This window comes from Rattus norvegicus, chromosome 9 (assembly GCF_036323735.1).
Source record: "Rattus norvegicus strain BN/NHsdMcwi chromosome 9, GRCr8, whole genome shotgun sequence".
In the NCBI taxonomy this organism is placed as follows: Eukaryota; Metazoa; Chordata; class Mammalia; order Rodentia; family Muridae; genus Rattus; species Rattus norvegicus.
This window is the reverse complement of record NC_086027.1, coordinates 11,587,464-11,610,265: the sequence shown is the minus strand read 5'-3', so window position 1 is coordinate 11,610,265 and position 22,802 is coordinate 11,587,464. Positions and strand designations below refer to the sequence as shown.

The 22,802-nt window shown below is 43.3% G+C and overlaps 1 protein-coding gene across 2 annotated transcripts; it reads left to right on the top strand.

Annotated features, from left to right (window-relative positions):
* Positions 1-1,657: 1,657 nt before the first annotated feature.
* LOC134480484 (uncharacterized) lies at positions 1,658-16,069 on the top strand. 2 transcript variants are annotated; one of them, XM_063267981.1, is made up of 5 exons: positions 1,659-4,043; positions 4,766-4,925; positions 6,258-6,389; positions 7,058-7,241; positions 11,394-16,069. In XM_063267981.1, exons 1-5 carry the CDS (start codon positions 3,914-3,916, stop codon positions 11,397-11,399), a joined length of 612 nt encoding a protein of 203 aa, XP_063124051.1. In that variant the 5' UTR covers positions 1,659-3,913; the 3' UTR covers positions 11,400-16,069. The 2 variants fall into 2 exon arrangements, with proteins under 2 accessions (XP_063124050.1, XP_063124051.1); XM_063267980.1 differs by lacking the exon at positions 11,394-16,069 and having other exon boundaries at positions 1,658-4,043; positions 7,058-10,615.
* The last annotated feature ends 6,733 nt before the right edge of the window (positions 16,070-22,802 follow it).

Below are 22,802 nucleotides of genomic sequence, written 5' to 3'. Positions count from 1 at the left end.
ATACCCAATGTCATGACCTGTAACCTTTCTGAAAAACCAACAGCCTGCTGACTAATAGATATGACAAACCTGTGATCTTTCTGACATCCTGTCAACATCAGCCAATTCCCTGACTACACGAATATTGTGTCCTTGGCGTGCGTAAATGTTTCTTACTTCACCCCTCTCTCTCTTACCTTTTTATGGTACAAATTCATCCTTGGGGAAAAATAAAATTGTCACCTTGATCAGACTCTTGTCTTGGCATCCTTCTTCGCGTCTCTTGTCCCTCATTCTCTTCCAGGTACTCAGCACCCCTCATTGACAATATGCACTCATTGATAAGTGGATATTGACCAAAACCTCAAATTACCCAAGATGCAATCTACAGATCTCAGAAAACTCAAGAAGAAGGATGACCAAAGTGCAGATGCTCCCACTCCTTCTTAAAATGGGGAACAAAAATATCCACAGGAGGCCAAATCTAAAGCAGAGACCGAAGGAACAGCCATTCAGAGCCTGCCCCACATGTGGCCCATATATATACAGCCACCAAAACTAGGTAAGATTGATGAAGCTAAAAAGTGCTTACTGAAAGGGACCGGATATACATCTCCCCTGAGAGACACATCCAGAGCATGACAAATAAAGAGGTCAGTGCTGGCAGTAAACTAGTGAACTGAGAACAGGACGCCCTTTATGGGAATTAGAGGAAGGATTCAAAGAGCTGAAGGGCTTGCAACCCCATATGAACAGCAATGCCAACCAAATAAACCACTAGCAAAAGACTATACATGGACTGACCCAGGGGTCCAACTGCATATGTAGGAGAGAATAGCCTTGTTGGGGCACCTGTGGAAGTGGAAGCCCTTGTTCTTAACAAGGTGGGACCCTCAGTGCAGGGGATTGTCCGGGAAGGGGTTTCTAAGTGGCGTGGATTGGGGGACCATACATATGGGAGAGGGCACGGCAGGGGGGCTTAAGGACCAAAAGCTGCAAAACGGAATAAGTTTTGAATAAAAAATGTATATATATTTAAAAAACTAAAATTTTAAATAATGATAATAATACTAAGAAATATTCAAAAAAAGAAAGTGTGAATAAGAAAGAAATTTTAGGATTTGGAAAAAGATGAATGCCAGGTATTTGAAAAACTGTATGATCGGGTTGGGGATTTGGCTCAGCTGTAGAGCACTTGCCTAGCAACCGCAAGGCCCTGGGTTCGGTCCCCAGCTCCAAAAAAAAAAAAAAAAAAAAAAAAAGAAAGAAAGAAAAACTGTATGATCATGGTAAACACTTTAATATACATGAGAAATTTTTTTACATGTTAATGAACTGCATCTTTTGTTTAAATAGTGAATGGAAATCCAGTCCCTTCCTGGCTGTGAGTCTAGGTATCCAGATGTAGTGGAATTCATTATTTGTTGGTCCTGAATCTTTGAGTCTGCTTCTAACACAGCTTATGCCAAGGAAACTAGGCCAAGGTGATATCTAAGCCATTGACCAAACTATCTGGACTAACAATCACAGGTGAAATCCCACCTTGTAAATGGGAGGAGAGGAATAAAAGATACCTTTAAGGATTTAAAAAAGATGAAATGTACCCAAAAAAAATCCAATAAAAATGTTTAAAATAAAAATAACTTAGGAAATACAAAATACTGGGGTGCCACTCCACAATCATGATGTGTTTCTTCTGTGATAGCTTACAGGTTAATTTACTTCTCTATGACTGTTTTCTTATTTCAAAGTAAGTAATGGCATCATCTGTGGAGTGGATGGTGAGAACAAAAGCTTTGCCTAACTTGAATAATCGATCCCTCCTGAGCATGTGCTTAACATTCTAAGCACACGGAAATTTCCTGAGGGGATTAAAAAACAAAATCCAAACATAAAACAGGAACGACAACGATGTAAAAACATTCTGCACTCTGGGTATGAAGGCATGTTGCAACTTTAATCAGCTTTGTAGGTATTTCTAATAAACACACAAAGAAACAAAAATCCTATCACAGTCCTAGCAGTTGCATCCAACAAAGAGAGAGCTGTGAGGAAGTGTGTGCTGCTTCTTTCCCCAGATACCCCTGGGCCTCAGGCCTGCACCCAGTGAATTGGACCAAGAGCAGCCAGGTTGAAATTCCTGCTGCCATGGCAGGATTCTGCAGGAACATTTCCCTTTGACAACAAGGAACCTGTGTGGAGGAGACCTCTTGGTGAGTCCTCAAGGACTCTACATGTCCTATTCTACAGGGAGAAGCCCTGCCAGGTCTTTGGCAAGGCCAGCCATTTGTATGGGGAAGTCTCTGGTCCTGTGGCAGAGAACGAGGAATGGCAGAAAGAATGGCAGCGCCACTGAGATCAAAGGATAACCCTTCTAGGCCTATGACCTCCTAATTAATTTATCTTTCACCCGATGCCCTATTCACATTTTCTTAATCTCATACAACTGTGATCTTGATGAGAACTGGGCTCTTGTTTTCTTAATCAGTTCTTTGTTGTAACAGACCTTTTTAACTTACTCCAGCCCCTGAGACTTATTCATACCTTCTGTATGCAGTAGGACCCTTGGTGGGACTGTCATCTCGAAAATAGAAGGTTCGGTAATCCAAAAGATTGGACTCCAGTTTACCTCAGGCCAGGAAAGAAGTCAGCCACCATTAGTAAAAGAGCAAGGGAAAAATAACATAGGAAAAACAAGTGGCTTAATCAGTAGAAAAGATCCTCAACTTCTAAGGCCCGCACATCTGCACCCCTCTCTTCTGAGCTTTGTATAGTGATGTTGTATAACTCCAGATGGTAGTAAAAGGGAGAGTTCTTCCCAGAAAGGTCAGACATGATTTTCACTCTTACATCTCTGAGGTGGGCTGGCATTATAGCACACATTCATGTTGAATTATTATAACACCTATGATAAGAAGACAGAATCCGTATATCACAATGCCAAATAGACTCCCTCCTGAACGTATGGACCCATTAAAATTGAGGTTCAACCTGAACTCAGACCATTCCACTCCCTTCCCGTCCTCCTCATTCTTATGTTTGCTACAAGTAAAAGCTCATGTTGTAGTCCCCAATATTCTCATGCCTAGACTTGTCTATTCACGGAGAAGGATATTGGAGAAGTGATGGTTATATAGTTACAATGTAGTAACACAAGGTCCAGGTTGACATTTGCTCACTGATGTCCAATTTAATTGTCTTGTTATATTTGAGAAAGGGAGGATGTCCTCCATAATATATAAAACAGACAGAAATTTATTGTTTTATATATGCTCTGTAGTTGATCCCTATGTTCCCAAGGAAAAGGAGTTTTTATTGCAAAAAAATAGGATTATAGACCATTGATTTTGTGAAATACATGGATATGTAAATGGAAACAAGGTCGGCTTTCAAGGACTGCACAGTAAGCAAATATTTCCAGGTTTTATACACTCAGAGGTATAGAAGAAATATATTGGCCTCCAGAAAAAGGGAAAAAGCTTAGAAATCGAAATACATGTCACATGCATTGTCTCGAGTAGTAGATTTACTTTTAAGAAAAATCTCCCTCCTCCTTGGTCCCTAGAGATTTGGGTGCTAAGAAAAATCTGTTCTCCAATTCAGGGTTGTAAGAAACCCTCCGCAGCAAAAGCATTGTTGACTTCTAATGAAGCAGAGAGACATATCTAGCTTTGAAATAGAGGTTGCCAAATGGTATTCCCAGTGACACATGGGAGACTGGAGGAAAGGGTCCCCACAGAAATTCATCAGTGTGGGGAGAGCTGGTTAGTAGGTAGGCCATAGAATTTTCCAGTGACATCACCAGTAAGCCGTTCACTGGACACTCTATTGTATCTAAGAGATCCCTAGAATCTTCTGTGATGTCACCAGTGTTGTGGTGACACCAACTGCCTTTGGGATATTACTTCAGTTCCCTTTGGGTTCACAAGCAGGCATGTTTCGCCAGCTGCTCAGGCTATTTCGGAAGGAAAGTGTTGATCAAGGAGAGACCACACCAGGTCAGAGGGAAGCTGACCCCGTCTCTAGTGAAACAGGAAGGAGGAAATCATTCTTGGGAAGGCTTGGTGAGTCTTGGGCAGAGTTGGGGAACATCCTCAAGGAGGTAGGTTTGAGATGTGCCTTCTAAGACTAGGCCTTACAAGCAGGAGCCTTGGGATTTTTCAAAGGCAAACCAAGAGTCAGGAGTTCCTGATCTTTAATTTGAGAGAAAGCCATAAAGTTGTAAGACTTCAGTGTCTTTTCTTGAAGCTTTTTAACTATGAGTGTCAATGATTGGCAGGAGGAGGCACTGTGAGATTAACAATGTAACCATCCATGTTTGGGAGTTGAAGCACTTCATCCTCTAGATTACTGTACGTTACATAAGTCTTGATGGCGAGAACAAGGAAGGATGCACCCCTAGTCATGAATTGAGTTCTCAGACAGTTTGGGCTGGACCACACTTGGTTAGAGCTTGATGGTGCTAAACATTATGAAGTCATTATGAACTCCAGGATTATCTGCACCATATCTGATATAACAATGTCACAGATGTTTATGTCTCAATCATATTATAACTTTCAGTGCCACGGGTTGTGTAATAGTGAGTGTGGCACGTGTATGGCATTAGAGGTTGGGAACAGGGACATAGCTTAAGAATCAACCTTTAAGAAAGCTTTTCTGCTCTTTCAGGGATTCACCCAGTCTCTACCATTTCCCCTTCCTCAACCTCCTTTTCGGATTCAGAATGATCTATTCTGCCCATTGGTTCAAATATGCAAATTCACTTGGGTTTATCTGTCTACAGGTTTTGGTAGGAAGGCATCATCCCAAAATGTCATCAGTCAGCAAGAGGAGTGTCTAAAGGAACTGGAGGAACTCAAATTTGAAATCCAGAAGTGTCAATTCGAGAGGGATGAACTTTATCAAATCCTGGATCTTTATATCTATGATGAGTGGGACCACAGGTAGACATTATGCCCAGTAACCTGTTCACTGTCTTGTGCTCTCTCTCTGCTAGCTCAAGATTTACTCATAGCACGAGAGAGTTTCACCTCTCATCCTGGATTTGAAGGAGATTTGGCAGGCATTTGCTTGTGAGATGAGCTAGGTGCTGTGTGTTTAGGGTCAACCTCTTTTGTACTTGACCCTGAGCCTCTTGGATTAGCATTGGTTCTGTCAACAGCTAGAATGACCTTGTCACACTTGCTGCAACTGTGTGTGTGAATGAAATGCCTGCACGTCATCACTCTTTCCTCTGAATTTGTTCATTATACACTGATTCTATGGCACCTCCATGGATGTAGTTGGAATTCTAAACGTGTTTGGATATGGGTTGGTGTGTATATATGTGGCAGTATTTGTTGGTGGTTTACTCTGGATCAGGACGTCTGGGACCTTTGAATGGGTCTGAGGATTTGTTTGATCAACAGTTTGCAGGTCATGATAGTGATTAGTACATGGAGGCCCACACTGATCAACACAGCACTTTGCTCCTTCTGTATACCTTGGTGGCACACAGGACTCTCCTGAGGGGAGGAGGTGCTATAAATCCTCTTCCCTGTCAAACATAGTTATGCCCTCTGGGAATTCATGTAACGATAGAAAGCAAGGATTGAGTATACCTGCTTTCAAAACAAGAGAAATGTCATCACAGCTTTCTCTTGGGCCCAAAGCTGTGGCACAGACTGGAGGAATCTTCTTCCTGAACTAGTGAATTCCATCATGCTTACCTGGCCAGCTCTTGAAGGTCAGGTCCCTCCAACTGGTACTGTGACTCTGTTGTCCTGTGCCCAGGATAATAAACTTAACCAGTACAAATACTTTGAAGGAGCAAGTATGTGGAACGTACTGAGTTTAAGTAATAGAGAGAACAGTCTGATTTTACCTAATTTGTTTCACCTGCTTTGATCTTTAGTTTTTTTATTTTTTTAACTATCCAGGGATTGTTTATTGTGACCTAGAAATGGTCACTGTGGTCTTGACAGTTGTTATTCCCAAACAGGGAGCTCTCCGGCTCTGCCCCCTCCTATATAGTGAGTCTTTGCAGAACCATATCTCTCAGGATTCCAAGGAGTCCTTATTTCAAAACAAATGTTTGCTTATTTACATAGAAATATTTTCTGTGGATTGAGTCTCACTGTTGGGTTTTGGTCTGGTTTTTGAGTTTGCCATTTTCTTCCCTTCCACCATTCCTTGAATTTGAAATTTTTTATTATATATTTTTATTTACATTTCACCTAATTCTGAAATCGTGAGTTCAAAACATTATTTGTTCCTTTGGGCATGACCTAACCCAGGCTGCATGTCGAATTGCCAGTCCTTCAATCTGAACATGAGATGAGAATGATGGCTATGCAAATGATGACCAACTCAATAAGTGATGCCATGGAGAGGTACAAGGAGCTCATACAAGTGAACAGTTCCTACCGGTGAGTCGCTGACAGAGATGAGAACCCAGCACTAGGCAGGGAATGCTTCTGTCCTGTATGACTTTAACAAAAGTCAGGGCTCTGGTTCCATGGTGTTTGACTCTTAACAAGAAGGCTGCCTCCTGGCAAGGGTCTTAGATTTGTAGCTCTTGGACTCAGTTGTCCTACATGTGAAGGGTGTAGAAGACCCTCCAATTGTTATTTTCCCCGTTAAAGTTCCTCTAGATTGAAAAGGTTTGCACCATGATGGGAATATCAATCAACTCTGAATCTCTAGGACTCTGACAGGAGATTTAAAGATCTGTGATCCATGAGAAACACATGGAAAGAGTCTATATCTATTGGGTCTTCAACTACCCCTCAGAGAGGCTTTCCCCACAACGTGAAGATGGTTTCACCATACCATGGACATACGAGCTCCCTTATGGACCATCTCTTCTTCCTTGATTTATATAAACCGTCTTAGTGTCAGGATTTTCAGAAGTACTTTGCTTCATGTGGAATGTGGATTCTGGATTTGACCTCCTCTAATTGGTGCTAACTTGCATAGTGTGGCTCTATTCTGGGGATTTCTGAGGATGAGGACCCTTGAAGGGATGATTGGACTTGTAGGAGTGACAGGCAAATAGAAGCTGGCTGGGATTTACCATTTTTTGTTTGTGGTTCAGCATCAGGCACTCCCAGCTCCTGCGTGAACAAGCTCAATTGAAGAACAATATACAGATTTTGCTGAATGAGAAGAGAGAACTGCTGGTGGAGCAGACTGAACTGCCAGCATTCTCTGTGGAGACAAAAAGGCTCTGTGAAGAGGCCAGAATGAACATCTGTGACCCCAGTGCCACGCAACAGCAGGTAGGGTTAGGCCTCAGGGTCAGGTTGTCCTCAGGTCTTACCATAAACATAGACAAACCAATGTAACTGTCTATTGACTGATCCATGTCCTGACCTAGGTCTCATCCAAGTGTTCATTCATGTGATGGTTTACAAGGCTTTCTGTGGAGATAGCCCCTTTTCAAGAAACTGCATGTTTGGAAAGCAAATGCTCCTGCTCTTCTAGAATCTGCACTTCATTAAGGGAGATAGGTTGATCACACAGCAGAGCACTACATGCCATTATGGATGGAGGGTGCTATGTGGGAGCCCCTCTTTAGACTAGAGCAGGGCTTTGAGGGATGAAGCAAAAGCCCAGAGCCCATTTTCTTTACAGGGATCGTGTGAGACTCAGGAGATAAGTAGTTTTCAAGGAGGAGAGCCTGGTGGAAATGCCAAAGAAATGGTTCTCATTGTCATTTGTGGTGGCTTTTGTTCTTCCTCCCCTCATGTCCCTGTATATGAAGATGGTGACTTCATGCTTCATAGATCTTGGGTAACTACAGAGCCTGTGTATCAGAATGTCAGTCCTGTCTTATTTGAGTGCTCCTGGAGAGTTCATAACTGGGCCTTAGAACCTGAAGCTGTTTAGAAGAGCAAGGATGTGGAAAAGGTTTCTCAAAGGCTGAGGGTTGGTATGAGAGACTTGAGACTTCAAGAACAAAGTTATCCATATGTACCCCCAATTCTCACCAAGAAAGTTGCATTGCTGTGCTGACCTGCATCTTAGGGAGCATGCGGGGAGGCCAGTTCATGACATGCAGTTTTGTCCAGTCATTATCTAACTTAGTCCTTTAAGCCTAGGTCTCTCAACAAACATGAAGCTTCCTGTTTTGTGCTGGCCAGCAGTCTTTGCATCATTCGTCCAGTTCCAAGATGAGCCCCCTCTCTTATTTGTCTCAACACATTCTTAAACCATTCAGCTATTTTAAAAATAAGGATTAGATTTCTTCACTTTACCTGAACAGAGTTATCCCCCGGGAAGATTCTGGATTGTCTTATTGGCTTCACCATGATATTGCATGGAATCCTAGAGTGCAACCCTCTGCTGACATTGCTTTGCTGACTATATCATGGGCACTGCATTCTTTCAGGATGGATTCCCTCTCAATATTGTACACAGTGCTGCATTTCAGAAAATTCACTGTATGTTATTTATTTAGCCTTTTTCTGACTGACATTGAGGTTGTTTTAATACCACAGGAACTCTAATGTGATCAAATGTTCCTGGGAACTGACCATGAGTCACTGTCTCCTCTGGTGCTTCCAAAGTCTTCTATGAAGGAAACAGAGTAGTTTTAGTGAGGGGCCTATGATAAGTCAGCATAGAGCTTGATGGAGTCTTTTCCTAGAAATCTCTCTTGGGGATTTGATGTTGTGTTGTTTAGGCTATCTGTGCAGAACATGTAACTTACTTGTCGGACCAGCAAGTATCTGCATAGAAAGGTTTCCTGAAGTGGAAATGAGTACAGGCCAGGGCAGCACATCTTACTTGTGTCTAAGAGACTTGTACACAGCATTGTTCCCACTAATTCCTCACTCAACAGGAAATGTGCTGCATAAGAGCAAAGTTTTCATTTGTGCATGCAAGTGTGTATCTGTGTGTCTGTGTTTGTGTGTGTGTTTGTGTGTGTGTGTGTGTGTGGTGTGTGTGTGGGTATATGTGTGTGTGTGTATGTGTGTGTGTGAGTGTGTGTTTGCAGTAGTGAACGTGTGTTTCCCTCTATTTCCAAGTTTCATGAGAAAAGTACTCTAAGCGTTCACTTTACATCCATGAAACATGAAATAGAGCTGCCCAGTCATTTGGCATCTCCATCTAGCTCTGTACAGCAAAAGGACACTTAAATTACTAATTTATTGTTTCCAAAAATTTCAGAATGAATTATCTTGTGAAGTCTGGGGGAGGAGTGGAAATATGTTCAAGTGAGTCATGTTTCACAGGGGTAACAAATGGTACAGGCCTAGAGCTTGCAGGTCCCTTTTTGTTATGGTGTAGAAGCAGGACAATAAAATCCTTTAGAAATGCAACCCCCAAAAAGAGGACACAAAAACACCTGTAAAGTTAGATTTTCAAGTGATTAGGGGCAAAACTACTGATCTGCATTGAAATCCTTTGGAGCACATCAAAGGAATGGAGTACTGGGAGGTAAGGGCAAGGCTTCTCTAGAAAAATCCATGAGTTTATTCTGCTTCTCTGTTCTTTGTGAATTGTGAAAGCCCACTGGAAGGTTATGTCACTCACTGTGTCTTCTCCAAGGTTGCTTTCCACATTGCCTGCTACCATTTCTTTCGAGCTACCTTGGCACACTACAACTTCCCCTGGGAGTTTGGCTTGGATTTTATTCATTGAGAATTTGAGTTGCTTGGAATTGTATCGTCATCCAGAAAAAGTCCCATAGCTATGCTGTGGTGCAAGAACAGGGCAGTTTCAGGAACCCCTTTAGGTGCACAGATAATCCAAAGCGCTCCTCTATGTTATCTGTGTAGCATTCTGCAAGTGCTGTCGATCAATATCATTTTCTCTCAGTTAATTTCAGCCTCAATGGGTTAGGAGAAATGATGAGCTTCAAATGGGTCTGACAGTGTAAGAACAGGTAGCCCTATGAGAAGCCATGTTCAGAAAGTGGAACAGAAGTTTTAGTTAACCCAGTGATTCCACAACAAGGAGTAGGTATTGCCATTGCAACTAGGGAGCATCAATGTTGTAGTGGTCCCAGAGTAACCTTGAAGGAGAACCTATCCAGACGTCCATCAGCCAAGGAGTAAAAGTGTACCATACGATGGAGCCCTTCCATAGATTCTGATTCAGTGTGAGATAATCCATGCAAGCGTTTACTTACTTATTCAAATTATCTGTGGAACAATCACGTTACGGGGAGAAAATTTGTTGATTTGGATCCTGGTTATGGAGATTTCCTATGATTCTAGCTTTGGGCATGAAGTCACTCAGGCTATGGTAAAGACAGCTCCGATTAGAAGAAGTTGCACACTTTGGGGAAAGTCTGAAAGAGTGAACAAGAACAAGAGTCTAGTCCACCACCAATATATGATCCTTTGCTGAGCAACAAGACAGCTCTACACAGCCTTTGGGACTTGCTAAGCCAGATTGTTAATGGGGAAAGAACCCTGAGTCTATGACGGTTTATGGGAGGACAGCACATCACTGACTGAGCTGTCTATAGGTCTGGCCACTATGTACATATCCCAGTCAACATTTGTTTTTATGCCTCCAGCGAATCCTGGGGAATCTTTACATTAAGCATTAATGTTCAGGTAGGAACACAGGCTGGAAGAAGCCATTTGAATATCCTTCCCTATATAAATACCCTTTTTGGGTGGATGACCACCCACCTGGATTTCAGCCTCAGGCAGCTAAGGAGCTACTCAGAGTATAGTTCTGGTACAGTTCATGTGAATTTTGCCCATGAAACAATATATATGATCCTCTGGATTTCTTGCTATGTTCTACTCCTTTCTTCCTGTGATCTCTCCGGAAAGATCTGAGGACATTTTCTCTTCTGTCCTCTCACAAATTGCCTTACACTAGCCATAGACTTACAGGAGTGCTGTTCTGTTTCTACATCATAATCACCTTTAATGTCCATGTGTACGCTGGGAAGATTTACATGGAGCACATTCTCAGTGATTACAGGATCTATGCAGTGAGCATGAATTTGAAGTGAGATGGCTTCTCTGTGTATTTGCAGACTCAGTGGTTACAAATGGAAACTAGACGGGTTCCTTCAGTGCTAACATAATCAGAAATTTCACCTCAATTCTGGGCATGTTCTCCAGAAGGAATCCACATGGTATTCTACGTTGCTCATACCTCTCTTGAACTCAGATTCAGACATAGCTACAATGTTATTATTCAATGTCATATACCTGGACCAGTGGGAAAAAATGCTCATTTTTCTCTTAATCCCAGCACAGTGCATAGTCCACAGTTCAAATTCCAGCAGTGTTAAAAGCTGAGATATTAATCCAAGCGCAGGTACTCTATGTCACTTGGGGATGCAGGGACTGACCTCAGCTGACAAGTCATGCTAGATTGTCCAACTGAATAGAGCTGATGTAAGAGGGAGAGCTGAATTGACAACCACTCAATAAATCTTTATTCCCTTGCTCTGCTAGGTCTGAAATTCTCCAGCAGAAACTCGAACATGACACAGACCAGGATAAGATCTCCCTTGGAGAGAAGAGCTACAGGAGGAGAACTAAGTGTGCACAGCAAATACACCACTATTGTGTCTCATCTGTAGTGTCCATAGCAATTGTGGACTGCATTTTCCTCCTTTAGTTTAACTTCTTTGGATTGAATAGGCCGTACTTTCACCTCAGCCTCTCCAACAAATGTGCACTTTTTGAGGGACTCAGAGAAGTGCTGATGCACATCAATCAAGAGCTGCTGGTCATCCAGAAAGACTGTGCATGTGTAAATTTGTACTTGTCCTGATGGGTCATCCAGAAGAGTTTCGTGGAGATCAATTCACAATATTGGAAAGACTTTGTGACAAAGTCTGTAATATCATTTATACTCAGTATTGGTAGGCTTTTTCCTTAATACCCCCACTCCAACAAAACAGACCTACTTCCACTCCTCTCGAAAAGATTGTTACCATCACTAACTGCTTGTCTACTATGTCTCCAAGGCAAGCCACAGGCTATAAGTCTATTCTGCAAAAGGAGCAGCAAAAGAATGCTTAGCGCAATTCTTCTATTTAAAGTTTGGTTAATTTTTAATTGTTTTGGTTATTTGGTTTTCCTTCTATTCATTTGAAGATTTGTTATTTATCTGTTGTTGTTTTGTTCATTTGCTTTTCTATTTTGATAAGGATATAGACTGTATATATTTACTACCTGCATCTGGTTACTATCAAGTAAATTGGATGTATTCTGGTCAATAAAGGAGTAATCTTAAACTCTTCACTCTTAGGAACCTTCTTTATTGATCATTAGTGTCAACATCTGAAGTCCCACAGCTATCAGGGAGGGATGGATCTCTGAATTCTCATGGGGACTGGGCATCAAATCACTTCCCAGTCAGACTGAGATTCACAGGCATTTATATAGTCACTGTGCACTGTGTTTCCAACTCTGAATTTCAACTTCATCATGCATACATTACCCACTGTGTATGCTTGCTGTCAAATATATAGTTACCTGTAAATTATACTCTGTCGATGAGAGTTTTGACCAAATTAATAGGATAAACATTAATTTTTCTGTAACACCTCCCAGGACATATAAACATGGTATAAGGGAGTTTAAAGCCATCGGGAATCCTGCACCCAAATCCTGGGGCAGAAAATGCTGAATACCCAGGAATGCAGATAATCCTGAGACCACAGGAAAGAAAGCCACTTCTGACCAGCTCTGCCCACATCTCTGGCCCAATATTAATCTGCATGGTGCCTCTGGAAACAGGAATAGAAGAGCAGTCAGTGGCAGGAACCTGCTTGGTCCAGCCTGGACCCAGAACCTACCTGGGCCCTGAGCATATTTGAAGAAAACCATAGGCATACAATTCTCTGTTTCCTGACTGTGGCTTTTTTTGATTCGAAGCTCAAAATACCATTTTGTTGTTGTTGAATTTTAATTAAGTATTTTTCATTTTGAATTCAAATGTTATTCCTTCCTTGTTTTCCAGAAATAAGTCTGAATACCATCGCCCTCCACCTCTGCTATAAAAGTATTCCCTTCACCAGCCATCCACTTTCCCAGCCTAGGCAGGACCAAGGGCTGTTCATTCCATTTGTGCCCAAGAAGACCATCCTCTGATACACATGCAGATGAGTCCATGGCACAGTCCCTGTATAGTGATTGGGTAGTGGTTTAGTCTCTGGGAACTCTGCTTGGCAGGCATGGTTGTTCTTATGGGGTTGCAAGTCCCTTCAGCTCTTTCAATCTTTCTGTAATTCCTCCAACTGAGGTCCAGTTCTCAGTTCAATGGTTTGCTGCTAGCAATCGCCACTGTATTTGACATGCTCCGGCTGTGCCTCTCAGGAGACATCTATATCCAGTTCCTATCAGCCTGCACTTCTTAGCTTCATCCACCTTATCTAGTTTGAAGGCTGTATATGTATAGGCCACATGTGGGGTAGACTCTTGAATGGACATTCCTCTAGGCTCTGTTTTAAACTTTGCATCCCTATCACGTCAATAGGGATTCTTCTTCTCCTTTAAAGGAAGGAGTGAAGAATCAGCATTTTGGTCATCCTTCCTGAATTTCATTTGGTCTGTGAATCTTGGAGAATTTGAGCATTTGGGCTAATATCCACTTATCAGTGAGTGCATACCATGTGTGTGTTTCTGTCATTGGGTTAACTCACTCAGGATGATATGTTTTAGTTTGTTCTCTTTGCCTATGAATTTCATGAAGTCATTGTTTTTGATATCTCTGTAGTACTCCATTGTGTAGATGTACCACACTTTCTGTTTCCATTCCTCTGTTGAAGGGCATCTGGGATCTTTTCATTTTCTGACTATTATAAATAAGGCTGCTATGAACATGGTGGAGCATGTGCCCTGTTGTATGTTGGAGCATCTTTTGGGTATATGTGCAAGAGAGATATAGCTGGGTCCTCAGCTAGTGCAATGTCTAATTTTCTGAGGAACCTCCAGACTGATATCCAGAATGGTTGTAGCAGTCTGCAATCTCACCGACAATGGAGGAGTGTTCCTATTTCTCACATCCCTGCAAGTATCTTCTGTGGCATGAGTGTTTTATCTTAGGCATTCAGACTGGTGTGAGGTGGAATCTCAGGGTTGTTTTTATTTACATTTCCCTTATAACTAAAGATGTTGAACATTTCTTTTGGTTCTTCTCAGCCACTCCATATTCCTCAGCTATGAATTCTTTGTTTAGCTCTGAACTGCAATTTTTAATAGGGTTATTAGTCTCTCTGCAGTCCAACTTCATGAGTTCTTGTATATTTTGGATATTAGCCCTATATCAGTTGTAGGATTAGTAAAGGTCTATTCCCAATCTGTTGGCTGCTGTTTTGTCCTAACCACAGTGTCCTTTGCCTTACAGAAGCTTTGTAGCTTTATGAGGTCCCATTTGTCTATTCTTGATCTTAGAGCATAAGCCATTCGTGTTTTGTTCAGGAAATTTTTTCCAGTGTCCATGTGTTCAAGATTCTTCCCAGCTTTTGCTTCTATTAGTTTGAGTGATCTGGTTTGATGTAGAGGTCCTTGATCCACCTGGACTTAAGCTTTACACAGGGCAATAAGAAGGGGATGATTTGTACTCCTCCATATGTTGACCTCCATTTGAACCAGCACCCTTTGCTAAAAATGCTATCCTTTTTCCACTGGATGCTTTTGTCTCCTTTGTCAAAAATCAAGGGACCATAGGTGTGCTGGTTCATTTCTGGGTCTGCAGTTCTATTCCACTGGTCTATCTTCCTGTCTCTGTACCAATACCATACAGTTTTATCACTAATGCTCTGTAAACTGGTTGAGTTCAGGGATGGTGATTCCCAGGGATGTCCTTTTATTGTTGAGGATAGTTTTAGTTATCCTGCGTTACTTGTTATTCCAAATGAATTTTCAAATTGTTCTGTCTAACCCTATGAAGAATTGGAATCGAATTTTGATGGAGATTGCATTTCAACTGTAGGTCACTTTGGGAAAATGGCCATTTTTACTATCTTCATACTGCCAACCCACGAGCCTGGGAGATCTTTCCATTTTCTGAGATCTTCTTCAATTTCTTTCTTCATATCATGAAGTTCTTGTCACATAGATCTTTCACTTGTTTGATAAAAGTCACACTGAGGTATTTTTATATGATTTGGGACTGTTATGAAAGGTGTCATTTCCCTAATTTCTTTCTCAGCCTGTTTATCTTTTGTGTAGAGGAAGGCTACTGATTTGTTTGAATTAATTCTATACCCAACCACTTTGCTGAAGTTGTTTATCAGGCTTAGGAGTTCTCTGTTGTAACTTTTGGGGTGTCCCATGTATACTACCCTATCCTCTGCAACAGTGATATTTTGACTTCTTCCTTTCCAATCTGTATCCTTTTGACCTCCCTTTGTTGTCTGAGTTCTGGCTAATGCTGGGGACAACATACAATGGAGACATCTCAGTAGCCCGCAGTAGCTTTTTGTAAAAACTGGTTGTTTCCATTTCTCCAAACCTTAGCCCTGGACAACGGCTGTATAGATTCATTTGTGTGTGACTGCCTATCAGTTGGCCTTGGTGTGCACAATTATTGTATTATATCTGACTTTCCTACTTCTTTCTCCTTCTGCTCTGGTGAATTCTGTGAAACTAGATGTTCGTTGATGTTATGATTCTTAGACAATTGGAAATTGATGCATAGGGGCACAGCACAGCACAGCCCTAGTGGCCCTGGTGGATACTGTGTATTCTCATCTTGGAAAAAAATGTAATAACTGCAGAATTGTAGTTCTAGATTAGGGTTTTACTTGCAAAGACAGCTTGAAGAAAATAAGAGAAAATGAATTAGAGCCGACATTGGGACCCTAAGAAAGGAAAAAGTTATTGAAGTTAGGAAGTAATTTTTACATAATATTATAGACTGGTTAAGGAAGTATAGAATATATAAAATAATATACTAGTAAACTAAGTCTAACTACTGGAACCCTTATGAGAGTCATTGTGTGCAAGGAACAGAACGCTAGTGGAATTAGTGTGCTAAGGGTTACCTTGATTCTTTCTGGCCACTGCCTGGCAGTTTTGCCTATGTCATTTATCATTAGAGTGTCACAGGAAAATGCAATTTGCTGACCTCAGAGCTTTGGACTCTGAAGTATAAAAGTAAAGAATTAAAGTTTAAATAATTATAAGTTTACAATTATTATTATATTGGCCACAGGCCTGGGTATAGGGGAAGCCTGAAACTTTGGGGAACAGTTGTAATTCTTAGGTCTTGGTGGGATGTAGTCATTATTTGCATCTGATTTGGCAATGATTATAAATCTCTTTTTTCTACCCGCTTTTGGATTATTAATAAAGGACTGGGGCAAGAGAAAGGCTACAGAACATGTGAAGAGTAAATGAGAGAGAGCATGAGGGAGTGAATGAGAGAGTAAATGACAGAGCAAATGTAAGAACAAATGTGAGAGTGAATGAGAGAGCATGAGAAGAGCATGTGAAGAGTGAGTGGAGAGAGAATGTGATAGTGAATGAGGGAGCTAATGAGGGAGCGAGTCTGAGAACAAATGTGAGAGCCAGGGAGAGAGCATGAGGAGAGCATGTGAGAATGAGTGAGGAGAGAATGTGAGGTGTGTGTGAAGACTGTGTTTGTGCGTGACAGGAGAGTGCATGTGCTGTGTGTGAGATATATGTGAGGTGTGTGTGAAGATTGTGTGTGTGCATGACAGGAGAGTGCATGTGGTGTGTGTGAGATATGTATGAGGTGTTTACGAAGATTGTGTGTGTGCGTGACAGGAGAGTGCATGTGCTGTGTGTGAGATATGTATGAGGTGTGCATGAAGACTGTGTGTGAGTGACAGGAGAGTGCATGTGGTGTGTGTGAGATATGTGTGAGGTGTGTATGAAGAGTGTGTGTGTGCATGACAGGAGAGTGCATGTGGTGTGTGTGAGATATGTACGAGGTGTGTATGAAGAGTGTGTGTGAGAATGAAAGGGTAATGAACAGACGTGTGCATGATTGTGGGAGTTTGAGAAAAGAAAACTGCAATAAAAAAATCGGAGTGCCCAAAGAATGCAGTGTGTGTGCAGCCTCAAGCTGAGAGAGAGAGAGAGAGAGAGAGAGAGAGAGAGAGAGAGAGAGAGAATGACTTTAAGACATGAAGTTGCCTATCAGTTTGTACCCAAAGAGGAGTCTGTGGATATGTATTATGCGCCTTCCAGATAACCCTGCTTCCAGGTGAGAACTCTGATCCTGTGACCGAGGGCCAGGAAAGGCTGACAGAATGGCTGCTCCCCTGAGGGCAAAGGATAAAACTTTTAGGTCTATGACCTCCTAATTTATCTTTTCACCTGAAGACTTATTATTCAAATTTTCTTACTGGGATACAACTATGATCCTGGTGAGCGTCTTGTCTCTTGGATGCTCAATCAGTTCTTTGTTGTCACAGACTGTTTGAGCTTACTCCAGTCACTGGGATTATTCACATCTTCAAGTTTCCTGAACTTTTTTTGTGGGTGCTGGTATTAAAGGCATGTATTAATTCTGACCAGCTTTGTAGGAATTTCCAATAAAAAACAAACAAACAAACAAACAGCCTTATTACACTTGCAGCAAGTGCAGGAGAGAAAGCTGGGAGACATCATGTGCTGCTGCCCCCATGCTGTGATTCTGCAGCAACAACTTCCTTGGGAATAGGAACCTGTATGCAGTGGAATCCCTTGCTGGGCCTATCATCTCAAAAAGAGGGGCTTCCCTAATCCAAACCTTAGAATCCAGTTTACTTCAGGCCAGGAATGAAGTCAACCATCATTAGGGAAAGAGCAAGGGAAAAATTATACAGGAAAAAATATGTGCCTTAATCAGAAAAGATCCTCAACTTCTAAGGCCTCCACAATCTCCACCCCTCTCTTCTGAGCTTTGCATAGTGATGTTGTATAACTCCAGATGGTAGGAAAAGGCAGAGTTCTTCCCAGAAAAGTCATACATGATTTTCACCCTGACATATGTGAGTTGAGCTGGCATCGTATCACAGAGTCAGCGTACCCGGGATAAGGACACAGAAGCCACAGATGACAATGCCAAATGGACTCCCTCCTGATCTTATGGACCCATTAAAATTGAGGTTTAGCCTAACCTTAGGCCATTCCACTCCCTGCCCATCGGCCTGATTTCTATGTTTGCTCTGAGTAAAAGATCAGAGTGGAGCCCCAAATATCCTCATGATTGGACTTGGAAATTCAGGAAGAATGATATTGGAGAAGGGATGGCTATGTGGTTACAATGTGGTAAGTAGTTTCTGACCAGGACCTCGTCCTTAGCCAATGGGGACTTTAAGGCGGGGCCTCCTGCTTGTTCCAGTGCAGGCTAAGACTTCAGTGTCAGGCCAGCTCCTGAGCCCCACACAGGGCTGCCTACATACACTTGTGACTGCATTAGAGCCAGAGTGCTCTCCACCCTATCCTCTTCTCTCCTCTTTGTCACAGCCATGGTCACCAAGAGCACTTGTCAAACACATTTATACATCTATCTCTATCTCAAAGTCAGGTTCCCAGAGAATCAATCCCCATAGCTGACCATAAATTAGGATTCACTGTGTGTGTGTATATATATAGTATTTTAGAACACAGAATGGGGATTCTTGGTGAAAGCTTCATGGACATGTATTGTAGAACTAGAGTTTTAAAAAGGTTACTCATTGTCAGAGTCCGGATGTTCAGGGCCGGATATGCCTGAGGGAGAGCCAGAGATAGGACTTGCCAAACCAGCTATCAGCCCCAAGGACATTGACCATCTATAGCCACCCCCTCCCCTTCCTTCACCCCCCTGAGTGAGATGAGCTACCCTACCTGCCTGCCGAGCTGCTAGAGAGCACGTACTCCTTGCTGATGTAATTTCGTGCCGAAAGTAACTGTGCACCATTTGAATTGACCAATCATGTGTAACCGCACGAATGCCCCTAACCTCCCCTATATAAACCCCCGAGTTTGGAGGCTCGGGGTCGATTCCTCTCTCTCCTGTGTGAGATACGTGTCGACCCGGGATCCCGCTAAGACTTGGGGTCTCGTTTAATAAAGCTACCTCTTGCTGTTACAACAAGAATGGCTACTCGTGATTCCTGGGGGCACCCTAGCCCACGATCGGAGTGAGAGACGGGGCTCCCCGTTTTGGGGTATGATCTTTCATTTGGGGGCTCGTCCGGGATCTGAGCGTGACCCCCACCCCCCCCGGAACCCCGAATGCCACTTGGAGGTACGTTAATGTGAGTGCTGGAAAGCGGCTGCTGTGTGTGAGTTTGTGTGAATTAAGTCTTGTAGTCTGTGTTTTTCAGTACCGGTTTAAGGTCTTGGTGCACTGTCTGGGCAGATGAAGGATTCCTGCCCTGTGCACGGGTGGAAGAAGGATTCCCACCCCGTAGAAAGCTAGCTTGAGGGTGCACTGTCTGGGCAGAAGGAGGATTCCTGCCCTGTGCACGGGTGGAAGAAGGATTCCCATCCTGTAGAAAGCTAGCTTGAGAGTGCACTGTCTGGGCAGAAGGAGGATTCCTGCCCTGTGCACGGGTGGAAGAAGGATTCCCACCCAGTAGAAAGCTAGCTTGAGAGTGCACTGTCTGGGCAGAAGGAGGATTCCTGCCCTGTGCACGGTGGAAGAAGGTTCCCCACCCCGAATAGGCGCCTGTGAGTAGATGAAGGATTCCTACTCCGAATAGTCTTTTTTTTTCTTTTTCCTTTGTAGAAAGCACACAGGGGGATGCCCCAATCGCGCAGGTTCTGGGACGCATGAGACCGTTACACGAGCTGAATTTTGCAGGGAGGACCCGGCAACTGACAGTCAAAAAGATCTGACTGTGTTTAAAATCTTGGACCGACGACTGTGTTTGAAATCATGTTTTGCTTTGTTCGTCGAAGAGTTTTACTTGGTCCCCTTAATGCTTAGTGAGTAAGAAACTTAATCTTATGGACCCCGCTCTAGTGGCGGTGTGTTGGTTGATAGCCAAAGTTAATTGTTAAAACAGTGTTTTATCTGTGCTTGTGCTCACAGCCAGCTGAGATAAGCTAGAGAAAGATTTCAATTTTGCTTGGGAGTAAGGAATCTTAAAGGCAGAGTTTCAGCCATTTTGACACTTAGTGCGCAGCTGCCTAAAAGATCAGAAATGCTGTCAACAGGCTATCAAAAAAAAAAAAGAGAGAGAGAGAGACAGGCTGTGTTAGAAATGCTACAGGAGGAACTATCTGAAAAGGCTGAGAGCGAGGTGAGAGAGGACTATAAGGAAAACAAGAACAAGAAAGGAATTTCTGACATTTGCTCACAGTAGGAGAGTGCTCATTTAGAGAAGTTCTTTAAGGGAGCCTGCCTTATCAGGCGGTGGCCAAGGTCAGGATTAATGTTTTCTTTTCCATGGGCCTTTAAACCCAGTGAGACAGTTTGGTAAAGGGCTGCTACTGAGGTCCTGATAGCCCCAGGTGAATTGGTTACGATTCTTTTGTCAGCCACCTGTCATCTAGCACCCAGTTTCTAACCATCTCTCCATCCTTTGGTTATACTCCTTGAGGGAAAAATCTAAGTCTAGAGAGATAGTCGATAGCAGATCTGCTGCCTCTCTGCTCACCTTTCCGTTTCATAGACAAAGCTTGTGCTTATTTGTACAATGGCTTTTTGTCCAAGAAGGCCTCCTGGTTTAGCTGTGTGACTAAATGCTGTTTGCCTTCTTCATGCTTGTTAATAACTGTTACAGGTTTTCTTTACCACTGAGGAAAGACGGGATCCTACTAGAGGCCAGAAAAAATGTTCCAGACACGGATAGAAGGCCCTCACTTCTGCGTGCTCTCTTCAGACGCCTGAAGGTAGGGAGTGCTCCATGTCTGCCGCCAGGCTCCAAGGGTGGGTCTCTGAGGGGCTGGAAAATGCCCCGATGTCCCGCGCTACGTCTCGCCAGCAGGAACGACGCGGCACACACAGGATCCTACTACAGAAAAGCTTTAATGCGTCTTGAGAGGGAGAGCATAAGCTTACAATGCGGAGACGGAGAGTGAGGAATAACCGTCCCTTATATAGGAAACTATCCTCGCCTAGGACGTGTCACTCTCTGACTGGTCGCTGCCAATTATGCCAGATGACGTACCAAAATGTACGTGTCCCTTTGAGTAGGGACGTTACCAGGCGCCTGCGTATTGCCCTTTTTACTAGGTGCGTTCTGCCGGATGCCGGTGCCATCTTGTAATGGAGTTTGTGAGGACAGCTCCTCACATATGTGAGGACAGCTCCTCACATATGTGAGGACAGCTCCTCGGACAGCTCCTCACATCTCTGTGAGGACAGCTCCTCGGACAGCTCCTCACATCTCCCCCTTTTCTGTTTTTTTTAAGCAAACAGGACACCCAGATATAGGAGGGTGAAGACAGAGGTCATATCCTCGTACAAAGTTGGCGAACCTGTACAAGAGAGATACCCTTAGGCTGTTGTTGGGACCCAGGGCACTCCCGACCCGTCGCACTGCCATTTTTCGAGGGAGGGAAAACTGGGGCAGAAACCCTCATGTAATATGACATGCCTTCCAGGGAGCATATTTGGTAGAACTTCCCTGTGCGATGCTAAGCTCGTCACCCCTCATGGGCTGCTCAAGCCGGACACTCTAATCCTGTGCAATGAACCGAGGTTCTAGGAGTGCAAGAGCTGTCCAGCCGGCGACCTGTTGCTTGAGCATGGTCAACCAGATATCGGCTGACGCTCCTTGTTCAAGGGCTACAAGCGCCTGGGCGATCACTACTTTGTCCTTTCTTGTTTGAGATCTCAATTTGCAAAGCAACCAGAGGAGTAACACTAATCCACAGCAGAGGATCACTCCAAAAAGTCCCACTCCCACCCATTCCTTGAAATAAGAGACTGCTGAGGTGATCCAGGACGACAATCCCTCCGTCAAAGACAGGTCCAGTCGGGTAGAATTTATTTGAATGATGGTCGCTCTCAGCTCCCGAAGTGTCTGTTCAAACTCCGAGGTCCAGTTCTGTAACATATGCTGTGAAAGACTCTTAGACAGATTAGCAGCTCGGGTAAATTTGTCATATTATATGGAGGTGACACAAAGGCCTGGGAGTTTTTGCTCACAGCCAAGCTGGGCCAGTTGCCATAGAATGTCTAATTGCTCTCGGACCAGATCTATACGTTGGTTGACAAGCATAAGGCCTCCCTATATCTGAGTATTGGCTGAGGCCTGTCTGTCCCGAGCCACAGAGATGGTGGCCGATAAATCGTTGATAGTTTGGGTTGTCTGTACTGAATTTGACAAGGCCAATGCCGAGGCAGTAACCGAGGGAGCGACTGCTGTCGTAGCAATAATGCCAGCAATAATTGCAGAAGTACCAAAATCTCTTTTTCCTCTAAATAAGGTCATGGTCCCCGGGGCATCAACAGGGATCGGGATAAAGCGAGGCATGCGGGTAACTACTGCGATATTTTATATGAGTAGCTGTCCAGACAGAGGCAGCAGGTTTGATGTTCCCCGTCCAGGAAAATGACAACCGTCCCTTTTCGCCCTTTCCTCCAAGTAGCATCGCTATGGGCGTAAGATCAGTGCAGCTACCATTAACCCAATGTAAGGCCACCACCATAGAGAACTGTGGCGTTAGCCACAATGTCCTCCTCACCAGTTCCCCATGTGGCCTCCCTTAACCAAGCAGAAGATTGATTATATAACATAATGCAAGGGAGATCAAAAGATGTTTTGTTGAATATGCCAAAACAAAGGCTGCCCTTAAGGGGAATAGTCCTATTTTCTTTTAGTCGTTCAACCTGTGGATCCTTAGGTAAATAGGCCAACCCTAAATCCCTGTTAGTGGTACATCACCAGCATCGGGAGTGGAAAGGTTGACATTATTCCCCATCGTAGCTCGCCCTGCACCGTTGCTGGCATCCATGGA

Excerpts from the sequence above, each read along its gene's own strand:
- LOC134480484 (XM_063267980.1), top strand. The coding sequence starts at position 3,914 with ATGTTTCGCCAGCTGCTCAGGCTATTTCGGAAGGAAAGTGTTGATCAA. Across the intron at positions 4,044-4,765 it reads ATCATTCTTGGGAAGGCTTG|GTTTTGGTAGGAAGGCATCA; the intron begins GTGAGTCTTGGG and ends ATCTGTCTACAG. Across the intron at positions 4,926-6,257 it reads TATGATGAGTGGGACCACAG|GCTGCATGTCGAATTGCCAG; the intron begins GTAGACATTATG and ends GACCTAACCCAG.